We start from the raw sequence: 22,063 nt of genomic DNA, 5'->3' as shown, positions 1-22,063 counted from the left end.
ACGAGAGCCTAATCGCGCTCCCCGTTTCTTACGAGTTTATAGTTTCCTCGACTCATTTCCGGTGTAGTGATAGGGAGCAATATGTAATGGAGACGGTCTCCCTTTGAACTTTGGATGAACCTTAAACGCCGAAACTCAAACAGGAATTTCAGATTACGTCATGTCAAATAATACGGTTTGTTTCTTTTATAATGTAAAGTTTAGATTATGGGTGGAAATAGATCTCTTTAAAAGTTTCCGTGAGTCAAAGTGGAAATTCGCTGATTATTATTTCATTTCAAAGGTGATGGAAGATTGTTTTTTCTCTAAATGCTCTAAGATTAAATTCTGAAATGTGGATGTAGATCGATTTTAACTTTATTTACGAAACTAAATTAAAAATAATAATTTTATTCTGGAGAAAAATAACAATCTTAAGGATTTTGTAGATTGAGAAAGTTTGAAGAGCTCTGGAATAGATGGAAGTGGTTAAAGGGCAATAATCGAAGTCAGGTTTGTTCATTTCAAAGTTCCTTGTGAGTGTGTGTAATGAAACCCATTGGAAGTTACGAAAGACAAACAGAGATTTGTCGTGAAAGCGGCGCGCTTCGATGTGGGAAAATTTCGGTATTTCCATTAGGAGATGCAAATGATGCGTTTTTTTTTTCTTCCTCTGTGTTGCCGAACCGTTGCATAAATAGCGTGTGTATGTAATTGAGAAGCGGCGCCTTTTAATGTTCCTCCGTATCTGGTGTTAATGCAAGCAACAATTTCCAGTAAAAGCGAGCGCCGTCGAGGATGAAAGGGAAGGACGTGAGGGCAAATATTGATTCTTCTTGTGGATTATGCTCTTGTCGAAGGTGGATTTTATACTCTCCACACTCTTGTTTGCTTCTGGCCTCGACGAAGATGAATACCTACGTTATACATAACACGCATATAACGCTCGCTACAAGCGACTATCGATTTCGTGGAAATTTCGTTTTAATCAGCCTCGAATTAATTAAAGCATGCCGAGCTGCAGACAATGTCTGGCAATAGTTTAGCATTAATTTTTTTTCACCATAATTTTTTTTTATTCCTCTACTTTCCCTCTCTTCCTCTCTCACTTCGCCTCTGCCAGAGGTTATTTACAATTTTAATTAAACCATATACATGGTCCCTGGGCGAAATGAATATTATCCCTCTGTCCCTTTCCTGCATGCATTTATATATCACAACTTCCATCTCCCTCGCACTCATCCGAACACGCTCTTTTATTTATTTTTATTCTGTGTGTGTGTGTGTTTTGTTTTTCATTATTTCACTTTTCATCCCTATCTTATGAACCAAACCGTGTTCGTGTTTTTACACTAATTAAAACCCACGTACATACACTCACTCGTTACCTTCTCGTTCCGCCGAACGGAATAAAAAAGCCATTACGACATACAGATTCCGGCTGCGTAATCTAATTAGAGCTTTCCGTAATTGAGATGCGATCGATCTTTAACAGTTTTTTTTTTCTCTACCACCCTCTTAACTGCAAACCACTTTTGTCCCGTAACGACACCGAGCTTTAATCAATTTCGAAATATTAAACACTCAGCAGATTACATTTCTAAATTGATATGAGTGAAGAATAAAAAAAATGTGAACAGAAAACGTTCCCCCTTCGTATGATTACAGGATGAGGATTTTCCCCCTTTTCAATTTTTATTATGAAAAAGTCCTTGATTTCCGTTCGTGCGCACTTTTCAATATGGCATGTTTCAAATTGAACATTAGGTAAACATTATAAGGATTTCAGATGTATTATTTAAAATCTTATTGATTATGTAATGTGTGTGGTCGGAAGTGTGTGTTTAGCTTTGATTTATGCAGGCATGTCCGAACGTGTAGGTTCGAAAACTGAAGGAGCGATCAGCGGTTGCACGTTTCGTTTCGAGAAAGCATTTATTATCCTACCACAACTTATATACTCAATGAATTTAGCACAAATCGTAAAATCACTTATTTTCTAATTTACTTACAAATGTTATCATTTTTCTATTTATATTACATTTACAATTTATTATGTATTATTATTAATATCGTTATTTTTTTTAAATAATTATTTACTAATTAATATTTTAATTTAATTATAAAACAACTCAACAACCTAAGGTTTGTGATATTATACGAAATAATTTATGTATTAAGATAAATAGAATTTGCATTTGTGATGTTAAGTTCCAAGAATTACAGACTCGCAACTTTTACTAAATATAATCTATTAATCTTACTTGATCTCCCATGCTAACGCAATACGAAACTTCCGGTTTTATATAAGAAGAATTTCCTTAAACTATGTGTGTGTTCGCTTATCACAAAACGCTTTAGTTTTTTGCATATCTTTAGTAGCGTTATTTCCGGTGGAAACGTTGTGAATTTTCAGAATTGAAATAAGTAGAGAAGCATTGTGCATTCTTAGATAGTATATCATTTTCTATTTCACTTATTTTTTTCTGAAATTTCTGAAATCTGAACAAATATAAGTTGTTTTAGGAGATTTAATTATAATTACAGTTATTTTCTTCTAAATATAATTATAGAGGAGTAAAATATGCAAAAGGTTACATAAGTCTGTGAGTTATGTTTGTTACAGGAAAAAGTTCTAATTGAAGATGAAGTTATATTCTATTTTGCATTTAGTCGTTTAAAAAGTGAGATGAGTGGTTAAGAGAAAAAACGGTCTGAAACTTGAAGAGTCTCCGAGGAATACAATTTAACAAAGTTGCGATGCGAAAAACTGCTTAGTGGAATATCCCCAGTGAACAAGCGTATCATCTGCAATTTCGTCTCGGCCAAATAAGCAGAAAAACCTTGTCCTTGTACGATGACTCAATGAATAAAGTAATATATATATATATAGATCTAATCAAAAACTAATTGAAAGTATTGCTTGTAGTTTATACCAAAGTCGTTATAAATGAAATGGATGCATATTCCTAAAATAAATAGGCTTTGCATATTAAATAACATGACGAATGAAGTGTGTAATTAACACAAGCTTGAATCGCATTAACCGTCGAGAGGAGAAACAAAAAAAGGAATGATACGATACTTAATGAAATGAATATAAAATTAAAACGCGTTATTAATCAAAGATATAAGGAGTATATGAGATTCAAAAGCAGATGCTAATTTATACATGTATGCAGATGTGCGCACTGAAAGCCGTCTCCTTTTTACGATTCGCTTTGCGTCCTCACTCTTCGTGCTTTGCTTCTTATATTATTTTTTTCTTCAGTTTTTGCAGTTTCTGCTTTTGGTCTTGTTTCATCTGTCGAGTTTCGGAGCTGGTGTCTTTCCTGAAACTCATAGGGTCTTTTGTAAGGAACCGGCCTGTATGAAACCGCACACGTGTGTTAATGGTGTGCACATGTGATACCCGTCTAAATAGGAGCAAGCAAACCGTCTAATTGTCTATCAGTCAAAACTTTCAGACCTTTCAGTGAAAATTTATGAAAAGCCTGAAAGAGTTTGGTCTGTCTGTGTGAAATTCCCGGCTGCAATATTAATAGTCGCCCATCGTGACAAATTATTTTATTATCGATCTTATCGCGCGCATTCCCATGTATAAATTACATCCCATTTAAATCGCATATCAAATTAACTCCAGTGATTAATTAAATTAACTCGTCCCAGGCCAACAGCCATAATATAATATTAAGACAACCTTATTTTAATCCGACATAATTAATGCGCATGCAAATTGCGAAAGCCGAGATTAGGACTAATTAATTTTTAATCTATGGAGCCAAGCCTTAATGGTCATGTAAACTACTCGTCGTTTTCCTTTTCTTTCACTTTATTTACTTTTTCTTGCTGTTGTGTTTGCTGCATCGCGTCTTCTTCGTTCCGATCCGATCGAACCAGCTTTTTATTTCCTCCTCAAAGTGGTTCAGGCTATTTAACATCCCAGGAATTCCCTTCAAGCCGTTGCACTGAAAACATTTTCCACGAAATACATACATCTACAAAACTGTAAAAGTTTGAAATTAAGAAGTTTGAATTTTTAGTAACGAAAAATTAGAACTAAAAATGTTGAAACAATTTACAGTTCGATGTAACAAAGTATGAGGTAAATGAACAATAAATCTAGTACTCACTCGAAGCGATCATAACTATTTCTGTATTAATACCTCTTCAATGAGCATAAAAAATGTTTAATAGTCTCTGAGAAACGGTATTAATTATAGCTCGTCAGTCAAAAATCAATCCCACTATGAAAATAATCAAAGAATATGAAGAAAAATACGAAATCCAATTTCTCGTGCATGTATACACATTCAAGACTGTTCGAATGATGTAAACTCGAAAGGTCAATGCCTCTTCGGTTTATGCTCGCAACTCAGTCACAATTTTACCAATTACAAGTATTGGAAACCCGAAGTTTATTTACACTTTTCCACGATTTTCGTAAACAAATCGTAAAACTTTTATTACTTCTCGCTAAAAAAATATATATATGAGAACTTTAAACACAGGATACACCAAGAAAAATATTACCAGCGATGAAACAACTGAACTGTGTAAATCTAAAAATATTATATGAATTCTTCTGAAAATACAGATATTTTATATAATTTTCAATGTTTTGCAGTTTTCTTGCATGAACATGACAAAAAACTGTAATAATTTATTTGTTAGTATCATATTAGATAATTGCTACTATTATAATTAATGGAAATTTCTAAATTGATTTTGTTGTATGTAATTGCAGATTGTGGAAATAATTTATAATCACTTGGGAATACTCGTATTTAAAATAGGTTCTGGGTTCTGAATCAAATTTTAATAGGGTGTAGAAATCGAGTTTATGTGATGTTTCGGCGCTGTACGGCGTTTAATTTTCTGGGGAATTTAAATTTTCCAACACCCGGAGGTGTCTTGGCGGTCGTTATTTATGGCTTCCAGCGTGGAAAACCGTTATTTTAGTGGTAAAGTGCTAATTCTTGTAGCACTGGCGCCTGTGTACGAGAAAAGAATAAATCTTTAATCACCCATGGAGGAAGGGCGAGAGAAANNGATGATTGCTTCCCTTTAGTGAGAGAGTTTCCTTTTTTTATCTGGGGTGGCCTTAATTAATCTTGGCCACGTTTGACGGGAAGGCTGAAGATAAAGGGGAGAGGTGTCTCTTATTTTTCGATGGAGATGGGCCTCTCATCCTCCTTGCGAAATAGTTTAGCTGCAGGTAATAAATTTGGGGCAATTAGGGGTAGGCGCATTGTCTTCTCACCCCTATCGAGCTGGGCTCTGCGCCCATTGTGTTACCTCACGATGATTAATGCTCTCGGCTCATTCTTCGTGAACAATTAGCCCTTCGCAGCGCGCGATTAAAATTCGAATTTACTTCAATCTTCCATTTACGATTTTCCCTTGATTTTTTTAATTTATTATTGTTGTTTTGTTTCACCCCCATCGCTCTTTTGTTTTTAGCCGACGGCATGGTCGGAAATCAATCTACTCTTTATTGTTTACACATCCATCATGGTTTTACAAACTCCCCCTCTCATTTTATTTGTTTTATTGTCTCTGTGCAATCGCATCTTTATTACGTTCGGCCACACAAATGCCTTCTGGTAGGAAGAGGATCGGGCACATAAATCAATCGGTCGATACTAACAAAACAGAGAAAAAAAGATCCCTCCGAGCATTTGTTGCTATTATTAGGGTTTTTAATTGGTTCTAAAAAGCCGATTTCATTCCGGCCATAAATTCTCGCTCGTATGTGAAATCTCCTCTGTCCGACTTTGAGAGCTCGTAAAAGTAGTTCCAGTTACAAAAATACATACTGAAATTCCAATAAACTTAGCACAACGTCTACTTAAACTTGTGATTCCAGTTAGTTTATACAGTATTTTAATATTTAATTTTGTTTCATTAAAATTTAAACACATTTACTGATAGAATTCGAATCTATTCTTAGGAAAAAGTAAAAAAAATCTAATTTTTACAAATTTTTAATATATAATAATAATAAATAAGCACTGTAATACTAAAGTTTATTGAATATATTGATTTATTTATTACCTTGGTAACCAATAGACAAAAATAAATTCGATTATATAAAAATAGAAGTCTCGTAGATTGATCAAATTACTACAACATTTTCTGATTATATACAATTTATAACAATTACAAACACGTATTATTGGATTAAATAGATGTAGATAAGTATGCTATAATGGTGATGTGGAAAAGCAATCTATATTTCTCGGAACATCCACTCTGCGACTTCCACGCGTCCATCCGTCGACCATTCAATATTGCATACGTTCCACTGTATCTCTTCCGTGCTTGCAACACATTACAGTAAAAATATACTCGATACATATTCTCCCTTTTCCCCTATTCACCTATCCATATCTAAATCGATCGATGGATGTCGCTTATTTATTTTTTACAGATTTTCTTTACAATTTGAGTTAGACTAAAGTTAGTTAATGTCTGCAATATATGCAACTAAAGATACATTGAAAAAATATCAAAGATGAATTAAGTATACACTGAGCAATGAAAATTTCCGAAGTGTAATTAAGAAATAACGTACAATTTGAATATTAGGCACATTTGTGTAGAATTATTGAAACAATGAATTTGTATATAGTACGTATCAAATGTTTATGAACAAATCTTTAAATGTGTATACACAAAGCACGTTCATTCATTGTGTGTTAAAATGAGTACATATTGTGCGTATCATTCTCGAGATTTTACGGTCCTCAACAACTACCCTAAGTATTTGAAAAAGTTACTTAGAAAGTATCTTTTTCGGCTGAATACCAACAATTGCTTCTTACGTTTCATGGTTTTTCAGAGATTGTAAAAAGCAAGCAAACTTTTTTTTTGTGCGTGCGCTTGAGTGGGGGGAGGGATGTGTGAGTGATTTTTTTGTCGTCTAATATTTATTATGGAGAACAAAGGCCAAAAGGGTGGTTAAGGGACAACGCGCGTCGTGCGCCCTTTTGTGTGGCCTCGGTTCATACTGAAATTTATGTTTGCAACATCTGGCTCCATCACATTAGCCCCACGCACTCTGCCACCCTACAATGCACCTTTTGTTTTACCCGGGCAAGTTTTTTTCGTGCCCTGTTGTTACCCCTAAATCTGAAAAGAATATCCTATGGGTAAGAAACGAATCGATGCCACCACGAGCCTCACTTGTAATTACGATTTTTACAAACGCGATTCTTTTTATATATCCTTTGTTTTGTGTTTCTTGTGTTTTTTCTCTTCTTTTCTTTTTTTTGATGTTTTGTTGATGCGTGGGTTGTTGCTGTTTGACGCTGACAAACAGGAACTGTTTATGTAGGGAGAGAGAGTGTTTAGGCTGAATAAATAAGGTAAGCTGCGCGCCCTTTGAGCTTTTATCTTTTGACTTATTGGGAGGCGGCGGAAACCCAATGAGTCGGGTAAATTCGCCCTTGGATATTGATAACATCCCCTCGTTGTGTCCGGGGGTGGCGTTTCGGGTCGATACGCAGTCAGGTATTACACATACACATGTCGGCGCGGGGGGTTCGTTGTCGGCTCGAATGTGCTGGGGGTTGAGGACTGAATGTGCGTAGTTGCAATGGCCCTGCGGATGGCTGAGGGCCGGAGGGCGGTGGCGGAGGCAGCAGCGGCCTGAGGGGGGTTTTTAGTTAGAGCTCATATCTGGCCAACGATAAAACTTAATAGCCGGGAGTTTCCGAACTATATAAAATAGAATGCGACGACTACCCGCACTTCACGAACTTATTAGACTTTAGCATTATTATTAGTTCGTGACTCGCCCCACAAATAATAAGTAAACTAGTTTTATGAAGACCCGAGCTGAACTTCGCATGCCGCATAATATATATATTTGCCCGCAGAACACACACACTTCACGCTTATTATAATAAAACTTCAGCTCATATCATTACTCAAGTCACGATTTTTATTATAATTGTTTGACATTCAAATACTGCGTTAATTAAACTTATAACAGTGGAGTGTTCAATTATTAAGCTTATTGGCAATTACATCTTTTTGTTGATTGTTACTATAAAAATAAGTACATACATAATTAAAGAGTTTTACACGCTACAAAATAGATGATTGTACTACATTTATATAAATAAACGTATTATGTTCTGAGAGAAATACGATACAATCAATTAGTTAATAGTATTTTATTTATAGAACCATTTCGAAAAATGTACAATGCATCTAACCTTAACAAAAATAAGTACGCTTCAACCTATTGTTGTGTATTTTTTTCGAAACGAAAAAAAGCACTCAACAAAGAATCATTTGTGGTGTATTTCGGGAGTCGGGAATGCGAGAAGTAGGTTTTCGCTCTGGATGTGTGTATTCCTGCCGTCGTACGTGTGTGAACTTGTGAGCATCCTTTGTTGGCTGAAGTGATCGAAAAAAAGCAAATGCATTTGAATGTTGTTGTCGAGGGGTTCGTTCGGATTTAATGATTGCCCATGACAAAGAGTCTCATTGTTCTTGTGGAGCAATTAAAAAGCTTTAATTAGGCGGACGACGCGAGCGAGCAAAAGTAAAGGATGAGAATGTGGGACATAACAAAAGGAGAACGGGTCTATTTTCGTAGAGATTTTTCGTGGATTCGCGATTATCTCATACACATTTGCAGATTTGTGAGATCAGCGACGGGATTCTCGATTGTGGTAATCTCTCTTTGTTTCGTCGGATGGGTCAAAGACATCATTTGCATCCGTCGTGTTTACGCAGCATCCAATTTGCGTATGGGTGTATGTGTCGCTCTTCTCCTCATCCTGGATGAGTGACATCTCTGGATGGATGGTCGGATATTTCGGTTTGGGGCGCTCAAACAAAGCGACTAATTTCTCGTCTCGGAGACACGACACCCTCTCAGCTGCTGCTGCGGAAAGCACGTGTCAGTCGCGTGGCTCTCTTCAGTTGCAACACCCTTCTCTTCCATCTCCACGGGTTGATGCCTTCTCCTTCTAGAACAACCCTCCGAGGGATTCGCACTCCTTCGGTATTCCCCAATAGATATCATCTCCGAAGGGAAAACACGGCGCATTAACGTTTGCGTAAGACCGCACGCATCTATCCATTACTCAAACACCACTAGACCCCCGGTATTAATTTACACCCCACGTTCGCTATTCATTAGAATCAAATTCTTTAAAGCATTTGATTTTATTTCACATTGGGGAGGAGCGTGAGCACTGTCACATTTAGCACCAGGGCTTTATTAAATCTGACGCTCTGCAAGCAAGCATCTACCCTCCGACACACGTTCAACCACTATTAAAGTCTGCTCTGTTTACATTCCTGACTAATAAAGCACACCCATTAGCATTTCTAAATTTCATTACAGTGCAATCGTCAATGACTTCTCTCATTTAAATTGTACTGTCACATATGTCAAATATATCCGACACTTACAAACTTATTAGATTTTTAATTATAAATTATATTGTTTGAAAGCAAATATATTCTATAAATATTGAAGATTTCTGTTTGCAGAAGTGAACTATGTTTGATGATACTATAAATATTTATTCATATCGATATAATATTTACGTTCTTGGATATCAATCAAATCATTACAACTAATATTACATATTAGTTTTATTAAGGAATTTGTTAAATTAATGTCTTCACTCCATTATGTTCTTAATTACTATTGATTTTGTATATTTCCAATACATTTGAACATTTCTCAGTATAATTTCATAAGTAAAGTGATGAGTCAAAAAGTTTAGAGTTGGAATTTAATTTAGAGTTGACTTTCATCCTTTTTGGTGAAAATGTCACTCCCTTTGCGTCGTTGTCTTTCTTTGGTCGAAGAAAAATACCTGGACCAGAGGGAAACTATTCAAATGCCTTCTCTTATTTTTTTTTATTTATTTATTTCTCATCCCCCTCCGGTTGTATCTACTTTTTTTTTTCCTCTCGTCTTTTTCTTCTTGTTTCTTTCTGCTTTGTTTCGTATGGACGATCTGGGGGCGATTTCCAGCCGCTCCAAACCCCCGAAGACAATCTCGTTCAGGATATTGGATTATCCTTCCTTTCGCTTCTTTCACCGGGAAAGACAAAAACCAACGGGGGAAAGGACGAGCACCCTTTCCATCTTTCCACCATTTTTATTTCCTCTTCTCTTCAACCCACCCTTCACAGTCCCGTTTGTTTCCTTTTCCCTACAAATCGATTTCCATTTCTGGAAATTTTGCTTCACTAATTACGTAAAAACGTCATTCTCTCTCTCTCTCTGCTCTTGGCGCATCGTTCGTTCTCTCCGTGTGCGGTCACGGTGAATTCGTTTGCGCATTTAATTGGAATGGAGGGCGGCTTTAATGAACGCCCTAATGCAAACAAAATTTTATTAATAAAGTCGTTGTAATCATGGAATGGAAATTGCAATCGAATACTTTACGGGCATTAGTGCTGGTGTTTGTCTGGCTCGTGTGGATGTTGGAGGGTGGTTCGTAGGGACTGCGGGTTACCCGCTTTTATCCCCTGGGATAATATTAGTCCGTCTGGGGGCAGCAAATAAAGCTTACATACGAGGGTCGAAAGGGGAGATCGGAGGGAGGTTCGGTCGTCCTGCCCTAGGATATGGATGGTATTAGCGCTATTAGCTCTATCTGGTCCAACGGTCACGCCAATTACCAGAAACTAACGTCTCTCGCACAACGTACAAAAGGGACTTTCTGGAATTGTATTACTACAACTTTTATTACTTGCACCCCACGACACGTGAACCTAAACGTGCGACGTTCGCACGCGCGAATTATTAACCTCATCAAATGTTTCATTTCCTAATTATTATTACCTTCCCTCCGGCTACACTCGCTGCTACTACTACTTTTTTTAGTACTGTTATTTGCATTAAAACGCAAAATTACCCATTTTCGGAGTGCCGTCCGGTTCGATAAATTAAAGCAACACATGCGCTACTCTCCAGACCCCTTTCATTTACGAATTTTATTGCACCATCAAACTTTACTACAACTGTTTCCTTTCGTGCAATAACTTGGATTTCTTCTAATTTATCATGATATTTTTTCATTTCATAACAAGACACATTTCATTAGAAAAAAAATCGGAATTTTTCGTTCACTTTCAATCAATATGAACGTTTTCATTTCCAACAACACAACATACTTAAGAGTAACATGTGCCGATATTATTTTATAGTTTTCACTTAATTACAAATATATATATAATATTAACAGTATTAATAAAATCCAATTGAAAATAAATCTTGTGATATTGAATCATTAAAATTTAATGCTACCACATTACAAATATGGAAGTAGATTGTGCCGACTGGTGTAATACAATCTATATTTTTGTCTTTATCATTTATTTTCGGACTAAATTGAGTTGGCGTAGGTGCATTCGCAGATGAGTAAAGATTTCAATTAGCGCAGATTGATTTACGCGCGACAACGTGCAAAAATAATAACACCTTTTACGAGGCTGGAATAAATAAGATAAGGAGGCTGCTTTGCATTTATGAAACAAACGGCGGAGGGCAGAAAAAGAGAGAAGCGAGAAAACGATGATCGTTAATTTTTAACACCTCTGAGCTGGGCAGACGGAGAAGAAAAGAACAACAGGAATAAGCAGAAGAAGGCCCAGCAAGGATAAAGTTTATTATTGGACCGGAATGCCTTTTCGTTATTCCTGTCTCGTTGTGATGCGAATTGCATTCCGCCGTTGACAACGCGGCTCCCTTTTATCTCGCGAATTTCTTCAAATTGCAACTCCTCGTCCAGCTACTCTTTTTTCTGCTACTCGTATCTGGTCTGCTTTTCTCTCTGTGTGAGAGTGTGCGTTTTTCATCTTCTTCCCTTTTGTTCCTTTTTACTTTATTTCTCTGAGGCGAGAAAGGTAAAAGGAGAAATAACTGAAACAAGGGCTGAAATACATTTTAATGATGGCGGACTGGGGAGGCGTCAGGTGTTTTCCTGAAACGAACGTAGGCGGCGGCGGTGAACGGAGGAATCCCCTCGTTCTTCGGTCGTTTTGGTGCGGCGCAAGAGGGCTTTTCGTAAGGGATGTCTGGTTTTGTGTGTGTGTCTGTTTGCACCAATATGAAACATTAAGTTTTATCGCATCAATTATGACCTCCTGGTGTATATATGTATATATTGCATGGAAACGCTGGGGGATGAAGGGCGTAAAGGCAATTGGATATAAACCGGCAATAAAACTCCATCGGTCGTCGATGGATCGAAATTAATTTTTAATACCAGCTGGCCGTTGATTCGCGTGACTTTCGGTGATACACCACCCTACATCCTCCCTCTTCCCCTCTCACACAAACCGAAATTATCCAACCATAAAAACATCCGCAACTAATTAATTGCTAATGCGTAATTTACGATATTAAAACTGGACGACAAACAAAACAAAGCGAACTAAACCAAACAAAACAAAAACAAACAAAACGTACCGAATCCCCCAAAGGGCGTAAAAAACGCAGCACCATTAAACGGAAAGGATTTGGTGCGTAACAATTGGAAATTATTATGTAATGCACTTTAATCGCTCCACCGTGCATTAATTCAATGTTAAATACAACACGCGGTTGGACTTTTTTTTACTTTCATTCGTTTAAAACTGATCGATTTTTCGATGCATTTATAATAAGTCATTATACTTTCGATTTTTGTTGAAAGTAACAATACTTTTCTTTAAATTAATAAATTTAAAATAACAATATACACGTATATAATTAAAACACTTAAAATTGTTCAATTTTTCATTGAATATACGAAAATTTTTCTTTAATTTCAATGTTTTAGATATAATTATAGAAATACTAAATTCAATTTCCATCAGACTTTATATTGAATTGTAGAAGCTTCTAAAATAGAAGTATTGCAAAATGTGTCAAACAAATAGTGGATGAAGATAATGTTTAATTCGAATCGAAAGCAAACACCAAAAGAAATAACACTTTATTTGTTGGATGAGTGAATTTCCGATTATTCAATTTCATCTTCAGTATCGAATGATGCTGAGTAACGCGATACGTGAAAATAAAAATATAAAAAAATACCAATTTTATATTAGCAATAATTCATGGATGTTTATTTACGTTTGCGATTGGTATTGCGTTCGCTTCGATATGAATTTATTAAAATATTGGTTTTGTACTGTTGTATTCAATTTCGGAATTAGCATATGAGCATCCATCATTTCCCAAATAAGTTCATGAAGATATCAAATAGCATGCATGTTATTTCTTCGTTTCGTTTCTTATCGATTGATTACTTTTATTCAGATTTAAGTGCCAGCAGTCGATAGTATAAACACATTAAATTCTAATTAGCATATATACGCATCATTTCCAAATATGTGCAGATGTTGATGAAGATATCGAATAGCATAACTTTTATGTAATTTTTTTGTTTCAATTTATTTTATTTGCGTTCGTAGTTAGCAAATTAGAATGTGATTTGTGCGCTATTTGGTAGAAAACTTTGTGAAGTGTTAGTGGAATAGTTGTGAAGTCATGCGGGTAAAGGCATTTTATGTCTGGACGATGAGACAGTTTAGGTGCAAAGTTTGGTCTAGCTTATCGATCGGAAATAACCGTTCATCGCATTCCCGTTTTTCTGAGGGTAAAATTTTGAAATCTTGCTAGTCTACTCTTTTTTTTTGTTGTTTGTATTTGTTAGCACATCTACTCAATATTCGATGGTTCCGATCCGGTTTGAGGGATCGGGATTAAATTAAACTACCGGGAATAATCCACGGATATTTGGAACACACTTCGTGAGACAAAGCAATTTTCGCCGCCCCCTCAAGGCTTTTTGGTTTCGAGCTTCGCGGGGGGCGGTTGTTACGGGGGGTGGAGGCGGCAGCAATGGCGGTTAAGAAGGGGGAGGGTAGATGCTCGGCAGGCAGTCGGCAAAGAGCCGCGGCCATAAAACTTTATGGACTGAATGCACAATACATCCATTTACTTTCAAATGTGAAGGAAATACAATGTTTCAACAACCGTCCTTTTTCCCCCCTTTCTTCTAGTCGCATTGCTTTTGGTGCTGCTGCTGCTTCTGCTCAGCCATCGTCAGGTTTTTAAAATATTCAACGAGTACGCAAATTGAATAGGTGCCATTAAGTCTTCCCCGATTATTTATCGACTTTCCCCCCTTCGCGACAAAGACGAAGTAATGAGCGAATCAGCTTCCATTAGGCGCCGGCACATCCTCTTAAGGAGATAAATCAAAACCGTTTCCCTCGTTTAATTATTTCTTCAGTTTTCTGAAGTAAAGTGGTCGCGTGATAATGTAAATAAAATATCGAGTTTCCCGTGAGGAAGTCCAATCGAAAACCCACCTTCTCCCTCTTTTCTTTAGTCGCCTCCATCGCCGCCGCCGCTCCCCGTATGAAATATGCAATGGCCTAAAAGACTTTCGGAATTGCTAGAGAATCAATTGGAATGATATATTGGTCATAAACTGGAACCGGGCGGAGATATTGAATTTTCTTTGCACCAATATCATCCGCACTAAAGCGATTTTTTCTTCCTTCAAGAGCCTTCCTCGTCCACATCTATAACGCATTAAAAACTGCTGAAATTTCAATATATATATTTTTTACTACCGCTATGGCAAATTATGGGTAGCTATTTTTAAACACACAAGTTGCTACACCTTTTCTCCATTTACATTAATGCCTCAACACCATTTAGATAAGATAATTAAACTTAATATATATATAAATAAAATACTTTTTCATACACTCGTATTATATCATTAAAGTTTGATGATACAACGTATGCTCTAATTATTTGATTTGTTTGATAATATTTTGATGAATAGCTTTAATTATTACTATCTTATTTGATAATAATTTACTTTATTATTAATCTACAAGATACGTTTTATACATAATGAAACTTGTTAAACCTAATGTAGTAGATCTAAAAGTCAATTAATTATCTTCATTGTAGTAGCAACTTGTTGTTCATAAATTATAATGTGAAGAATAGCTTTCTCTTGGTTGTTTAGTGATACACTCCGAGGGGTGAAATACTAGATATATATGAAATGAAATGCGGGCGAAGTTCCCGTTTCACTGACTGATTTAATTAAAAACTTTTCCTAGTCGACAGCTCGAACAAAGACTGCTTTTCCGTTTTTGTAAGTGAGAGATTTCGCGTTCCGCTAATTTTCCGTGCGAAAATCTTATCTCTTTTTCTTTTTCATTTGTTTCTCATTTCATCTATTTCGTTTTTTCCCTTTGAAAACCGAGTCTAAGTGCGAAATGCATGGGAAAACTTGAAAGTGGTCGCCCCTTTGTGGCACACACGGGCCGCATAAAATACGTTACACGCATGGAAATAAACCGAAGAATGAAGGAAGAAGAGAAAGATAGAACGAGAGAGAGAAACGTGTTTTCGGTCTGCGAGTCCGAACAAAAATCAGTAATAAATTTTAATTAAATACGAGCACTTCTGTGCACAGCATCCTTATTAATTAAAACAAATTTATATTTATACGAGGATGGAGGATGTGAGCTCTCGTGAACCTGCATGGTTCGAATTAAAAACTTTCGATGCGGAATAAAAAGCGCATGCTATAGACGCGAAGATGCGCCTCGTGATATGATGATGATGCTGATGATGATGGTGGTATTCCCTCTCCGGTGTCTCCAAATGAAGTTGCAAAGTGAGTCGCATTTATTATTAGCTCGGACACAGTGGACACCATTCAGAGGATAGATATAACACAGTTGGTTCTCTTTAGCTATCTTTGCGCTCATTTGCTGCTAGCCAGGTTGCTCCTTTGGTGGCCGTACGTGCAAAATTTACAAAGCAAAGAGCCAACAATTATACGCGAATGCACCTAACTCTGATGGGATTAAAACCGCATCAAAAACACCTACGACTTTATTTAGATATCAAAGTACATTCCGGGAATAGCCTAACATGTTTTTATTTTGTTCTCCTTCTATTTCACTTGTTATGGTAATCAGTAGACGTATTCTTATGGAGATGTTTTTTGTTGTTGCTGTTTGCAGTCTTGCGCGATGATTTTCGCGTGATCCCGACTGACACGAGAGTAGCGGCTGGGGAGACGGCATTGTTGCAATGCACTCCTCCGAAAGGCCACCCCGAGCCGACGGTAATCTGGAAGAAGGATGGAAAGAACCTGGATCTAGATGAGAGGAGGATGCACATCGTGGATAACGGTAATCTGATGATTTCCGACGTCCGTAAGCATGACGAAGGCCGATACCAATGCATTGCTAGTAATCTAGTCGGCGTTCGCGATACTCCATCTGCTGAACTTTTCGTCCACGGTAAGAAGTTCTCCGCTTTAATATCTAAGTGAAATGCTAATAATCAATATCGTTGCAGTGAAACCATTTTTCAATAAGGAACCGCAAGATGCTATCGCTCTTATAGGAAAGATGGTTGTTTTTCATTGCACCGTCGAAGGAGAGCCTACACCGAATGTTATGTGGAGGAGAGAAGATGGGAAGATGCCTTTGGGAAGGGCCCGCATCCTCGACGACAAGTCCTTGCTGATAGACAGCGTGCAGACTTCCGACGAGGGTCTCTACATTTGCGATGCCGAAAACATCGTGGGCAGCATAACGGCCAAAGCCTCGCTCGTGGTCAATTGTAAGTCCTAGGATTATTAATAAAGCCTCCAGGGCTTCATGTTTAATCAAAATCGGAAGGGAAAACAATGGGTCTGCCCCACTGTCAATTATAAATCAGTCTTGTTATAAAGGGGAACCATAATCCCATTCGTATCTCTGTCCATCTGTCTCGCGCTTTTCACATATATAAAAAAAGGCGTTATTTTTTTCGAGCGTCTAGACGTATTCCTCTCATTCATGCCGTATTCATTCGACTTTTTAAATTCAATTAAAGTCCGAGAACCACGAAATAAGGTTTAATGCTATGGATGGTATGTTGATCTTTGCTTTGTTTTGTTTGTTTCCTTAACTTATAGCGCAGCCAACGTTCACAGAGAAGCCGAGGGACCAGAAGGTTGGTTTGAACGGCGTCGTCGAGTTTCATTGCGCTGCGACGGGGAATCCGAGGCCTTCGGTGTTTTGGAGTAAAGAGGGTTCTCAGCTGCTGATGTTCCCCGACAACTCTTACGGGCACATGAACGTAAATTCGCACGGGACTTTGAGGATCCAAGGTGTTCAAAGGGAAGACGCCGGCTTCCTTGTTTGCTCGGCGCTGAGCGTCGCTGGATCCAACAGCGTGAGGGCCTTCCTTCAAGTGAGTTCAATAACGCCCGGATCCCGTTTGTTGTATTAATGGATTACTAACTTCATCTTTCTCTCTCTCTCTGTTTCTCTCACACGTTTAGGTTACTTCTGTTGCCGATCTTCCGCCGCCCATTATTCAAATCGGTCCCGCGAATCAAACGCTTCCATTGCACAGCATTGTCACTTTGCATTGCAAAGCAGCCAATCCGGAGGGAGAGCCGCCTATGATCAAGTGGCTCAAGGATAGCAAAGTCCTTCGCCAGGATCATCTGCCAGACAGATATACTTTGAGCACTTCCGGCACTTTAGACATTGACGGTAAGCTCTAACTCCACTCCTCTCTCAACCATTACCAAATATTTCACTTTGCAATTTACAACTTTACACCACTTCAGTCCGAAGAGGACCCAAGTTCAAATATTGACATTTTATATTGAATATCATATTAAAGCAGATTGCACTTAATCTGAGTTCAGTCAATTGTTGCTTCACATCATTTCAATATATATAAATGTTATATTTATTATTTTATTTACTTCAATTTGCCTTTTCTATAATTTTAAATAATTTTATAAAATAAATAAATTTGTTATTTATTGAAACATTATAGTATAAACAAGGTGTAATGGTGTAATAAATTGACGATGATCGTTGTTATGATTGTTTTGTTGTGTTTCTTGTTAATAGATTTAAGAGTTGAGGATTCTGGCGTCTACACTTGTTCGGCCACTTCGGAGAGCGGCGAGAGTTCGTGGTCAGCATCGTTGAGCGTTGTGGAGGGTTCGAGTGGTTCTTTGCATCGCAGTCCCGATCCATCAACATTCCCGAGAGCCCCGACGGCACCGAGGATTCTGAACGCGACCGAATCAAGCATCAGTCTGTCTTGGGATGGAGGTGTTGATGATGAGATGGGCTTGGTCGGATACACCGTCGAATATTGGAGCCCCGATCTACAGACCGGTTGGGTGGTAGCTGCCCATCGGGTGCCCAATCCCTACATGGTAGTGCGCGAATTAAAGCCGGACAGTTCGTACGTGTTCATAGTGCGTGCAGAGAACGCTCATGGTCTATCTCCGGCGAGTCCCGTTTCTGCGGCCGCCAGGACCCTCGCCAATTCCCGTGCTGTGCCGCGTTCAGAATTGGATACGGCGAGGACGATGTTGAGCACCAAATTGGTCGATTTACGTGACGCGAAGCCGCTGTCCTCGAGTTCGGTGAAGTTGAGTTGGACCCTAAGTAATCCCGAGTACGTGGAGGGATTATATATTCGCTTCAGGGAATTGTCTGGCGGCTCGCACAACTACAACATCCTCACCGTTTTGGATATCCGCAGCAAGAGTTATGCCGTCACGAACCTCAAGAAGTACACCAAATACGAGTTCTTCATATCTCCGTTCTACAAGTCCGTGGAGGGACAACCGTCGAATTCACGAGTAGCGCAGACCCTCGAGGATGTGCCATCCGCTCCTCCGGACAGTATAACTGCTAGATTGCATAACGATACGGCATGGTTGGTGAGGTGGTTGCCTCCTCCTCCGCAGCACCACAACGGAATTATCATCGGGTATAAGATAGAAATTAAGGGGAGCGCGGCGCGATCGATGATTACGATGAACGCCAATACAACTTCGGTGATGATAAGCAATCTCACGTCGGGGGGCACATACAATGCCCGAGTCGCGGCCTTAACTCGCGCCGGCATCGGGCCTTTCTCCAACATAATTCCACTGCAAACTACGCCGAGGGCTCAAAGTCCAAGAACCCTTGGTCCCCTGGTACCATTAATGCAGCAGCCGTGGTTTGTGGTGTTGTTGGCCATTTTGGTGGTAATTGTCTTCGTCGTCGGCGGGGGCTTCCTCTACTTCAAATACAGGCAAACTTCAACCAAGGAGTTGGGCCATTGTGGAGTGCCGGTAGTTAACGCCTCGCAGCTGAATCCCAAGGAAAGTTTGTGGATCGACAGAGGTTGGAGAGCGGCTGATTGCGACAAAGACTCATCCATACCCTTGGCTCCGCCCGCGGACTACGCCGAAGTTGATACCAGAAGTCTGTCGACTTTCTACAAATCAAAGAAATCTCCGGACAATCCTACACCGTATGCAACGACGATGCTGCTGCCTCCACCAAGCTGGTCGGAGATTATCCCGCCGCCACCGGATCATCCTCCTCCGGAGTGTCCCAGCATCCCAGCACCTCCACCAAGAGGTGGAAGCAGTTGCGGAAGTGCAGGTGGTGGATACGCCTGCTACGCCGCACACGTTGGCCAAGGCAGCCAGTGCGGAAGGGTGGCTCAGTACCATCAACCAAGGACCGGATCCTGCAACAACTGCGACACCCATTGTTCGTTGGCCAGCGGCAGCTCTGGTCGTAGATCCGCTCCCCGCGTCCACTGCCATCCACAGCACACCTGTGATAATAGCAAAGTCTGGGTGAACCAACAGTGGGAAGACGGAGGTGGCGAAGCGGACCTCGACACCGATCGCAACTCCTGCTCCAGCAGTCACGACACCACATGTTCCTGCAGTGAATCCTCTTGCCTCTACGCGGAAGCTGGCCCGTCCATCAAACCTAGACCCATCCCGCACTGCCAAATGAATCGTTGTGTCAAATAAGGAAACTGAAAACTACTTAAAAGCATGAATAACCCGTGAATAGTTGATTTTCTACATATCTTCAGACACTAGCGTGTTTTCTAAATTTATTAAAAGTTTTGAAAAAAACAATAATTGAAAAAAAAAAAAACGTCACTTCGAAAATGAGAATCTAAGGAATTTAATTAAAATTAAACAAACGAGCAAAATATTTTTATACTAAAAAAAAAACAACAAAATCAAAAAAAAATGTTTGCTTCACGTTTAAATTCCCACATCCCAACTGCAGATGATGACGTTTTAAAGAGATTGATTTACTTTTTTTTGGCGTAGATTTTTTGAGATCAATAGAGAAAGAGAAAAAGAAAAAAAAAACAAAAAACATCTATCTAATTTGTTTCGTTTTGCTAGTCCGTAGCTGTTTAAGTTACCAAGTGTCTTCCTAAATGTCCCAACTATTCACAAAACATAAAGAAAGAAAATCTAAAACTTTTTAAAAGAAATAATACTTTGTTCGTATTGGGAGACAATAATAATCAAAGCCGTTCCTTTCCTTTATTATTATTATTATTTTTATTAATATTATTATTTTACTTTCACTTAGTTCTTAACGTTATCGTGTAGTTTAAGTTTCATCGTGTCATATTGCAAGGAAAACAAAAATAAGCAAAAAATAAAAAAAAAAAATAATCGACTACAAAAAAATAAATAAGTATATAAAGTATATAATCACAAATCTTACTAGTGTATTTATGTAAGAGAAAAAGATGGTAATCATTTTCGCGCTTATGTAGGTTATAACCAAAGAAACTGCCGCCTCCTTGAGATTGTTATTACATTTTGTGTTTCCTGTAGACTTTCGAGTGGTGACTTTGTTTGACTGAATCCTATTATATTCTTCTATTAGCAATACGTTTTAGCACTGGTAAAGTGTGACCCGTGGAAAAAGTGAGGTGAAGAAAAATATTGAAATTTAAATGAAACGGAACTATTAATCATCGTAGGTTTTTATATACATTGTGATTTTAGAATAAACGAAAAAAAAGTATATATAAATACATTTATATATATTATATATGTTGTGGACTAAAATTCGAAGTAATTTTAACTGAAATTGTGTATATAGTATTGTCAGCTTGTATATATATAAAATATAAATTTTGTTAAAGACGATAAATACAACAAAAAAAGTAAACGTATAGTATATATATGAAAAGTGAGGGTGGATGTGTGAAGGTGAAGTGTTGAGAAGTATAAAGATAAGCAAAAAAAATTGGAATAAATTTGTATCTTTGTATAGACATTAAGCATGTAAGATACTGATGTAGATATTTATTTTATTTTGTTCTGTTATTTATAACTAAAAAAATAAACTTGTACTTATTCAAACTATACATTAACCCTTCTTATTATTGTTACAATCCATTATAATTTATTTTCAGATTAGTCAACATTAAAAAATAAAAAGGTAAGTAAATTTTCTATGTAATAATTTGTAATAAATTGAAGTTAAAACTCAACATTTTTTATGCAATAATAACTTACTTGTGCTAATTTTCTTAAATTATATAAGTAATAATAAGTGATCCTTTAGATATTCTTAGAATCTAAAGGATTTTCATTGCTTCATATCAAAAAATACTTTTAAAATGATATCATGCAAAATTTTGTGTGCGTATTATATAAAAATGTTAATTGTATTATTATACTTTTGTCCTAAATTAAGCGCAAGCCTGCATACGAATGCACTTTATATTTGAGATACGGCATTATATAAATTATATTGAAAAACCTGGTTAACAAGATCTCGCACAATGAACGATTCAAATGCTGTATTATGAAATTTGTAAGGTGGAATATTTTCCAGTAGTATTCCGTATTATTTTATTATTTAATTAAGGGCCTGTCGGAAAGTGGAGGAATTTAATCTGCGGCTCGTGCGGTCGTCGCGGCTTTCGTAGAATTTCTAGTCTTCCAGATTTTGGGTATTCATGAAAGCATCGGGGATTGTTTCGGAGCAGAAAGCCGGAAGCGAAGCGCAAAACCCCGCAAATAAAATCACTCGCGAATGGTATAAAACGTGAAAGGGATTTTCGGGATGAATATTATTTTCGCTGAATGAGGCCGCTCAACATTTCCAAATATTTCAATTGTACAGTCACGAATTGTTGTATCAAATCAAAATACAGAAAAATGTACATAATAGAAATAAAAAAAAAACTATGATGAATAAAGCTTTATGCAATTAC

General features: G+C 37.7%; 1 protein-coding gene across 1 annotated transcript in view; it reads left to right on the top strand.

Moving 5' to 3' along the window:
- Nucleotides 1–20,349, top strand: part of LOC108560897 (roundabout homolog 2-like) — an 84,255-nt gene extending 63,906 nt beyond the window's left edge. Inside the window, exons 3-7 of the mRNA XM_017918615.1 lie at nucleotides 16,012–16,293; nucleotides 16,352–16,618; nucleotides 16,956–17,233; nucleotides 17,325–17,541; nucleotides 17,911–20,349. Coding sequence (XP_017774104.1) covers nucleotides 16,012–16,293; nucleotides 16,352–16,618; nucleotides 16,956–17,233; nucleotides 17,325–17,541; nucleotides 17,911–19,835 — 2,969 coding nt within the window. The 3' untranslated portion in view covers nucleotides 19,836–20,349. The remainder of the gene's footprint in view (nucleotides 1–16,011; nucleotides 16,294–16,351; nucleotides 16,619–16,955; nucleotides 17,234–17,324; nucleotides 17,542–17,910) is intronic.
- The last annotated feature ends 1,714 nt before the right edge of the window (nucleotides 20,350–22,063 follow it).

The sequence above is a fragment of the Nicrophorus vespilloides genome, unplaced genomic scaffold (genome assembly GCF_001412225.1).
Source record: "Nicrophorus vespilloides isolate i.1.1-1 unplaced genomic scaffold, Nicve_v1.0, whole genome shotgun sequence".
Taxonomy (NCBI): Eukaryota; Metazoa; Arthropoda; class Insecta; order Coleoptera; family Silphidae; genus Nicrophorus; species Nicrophorus vespilloides.
This window is presented reverse-complemented; position numbering and strand designations above follow the sequence as displayed.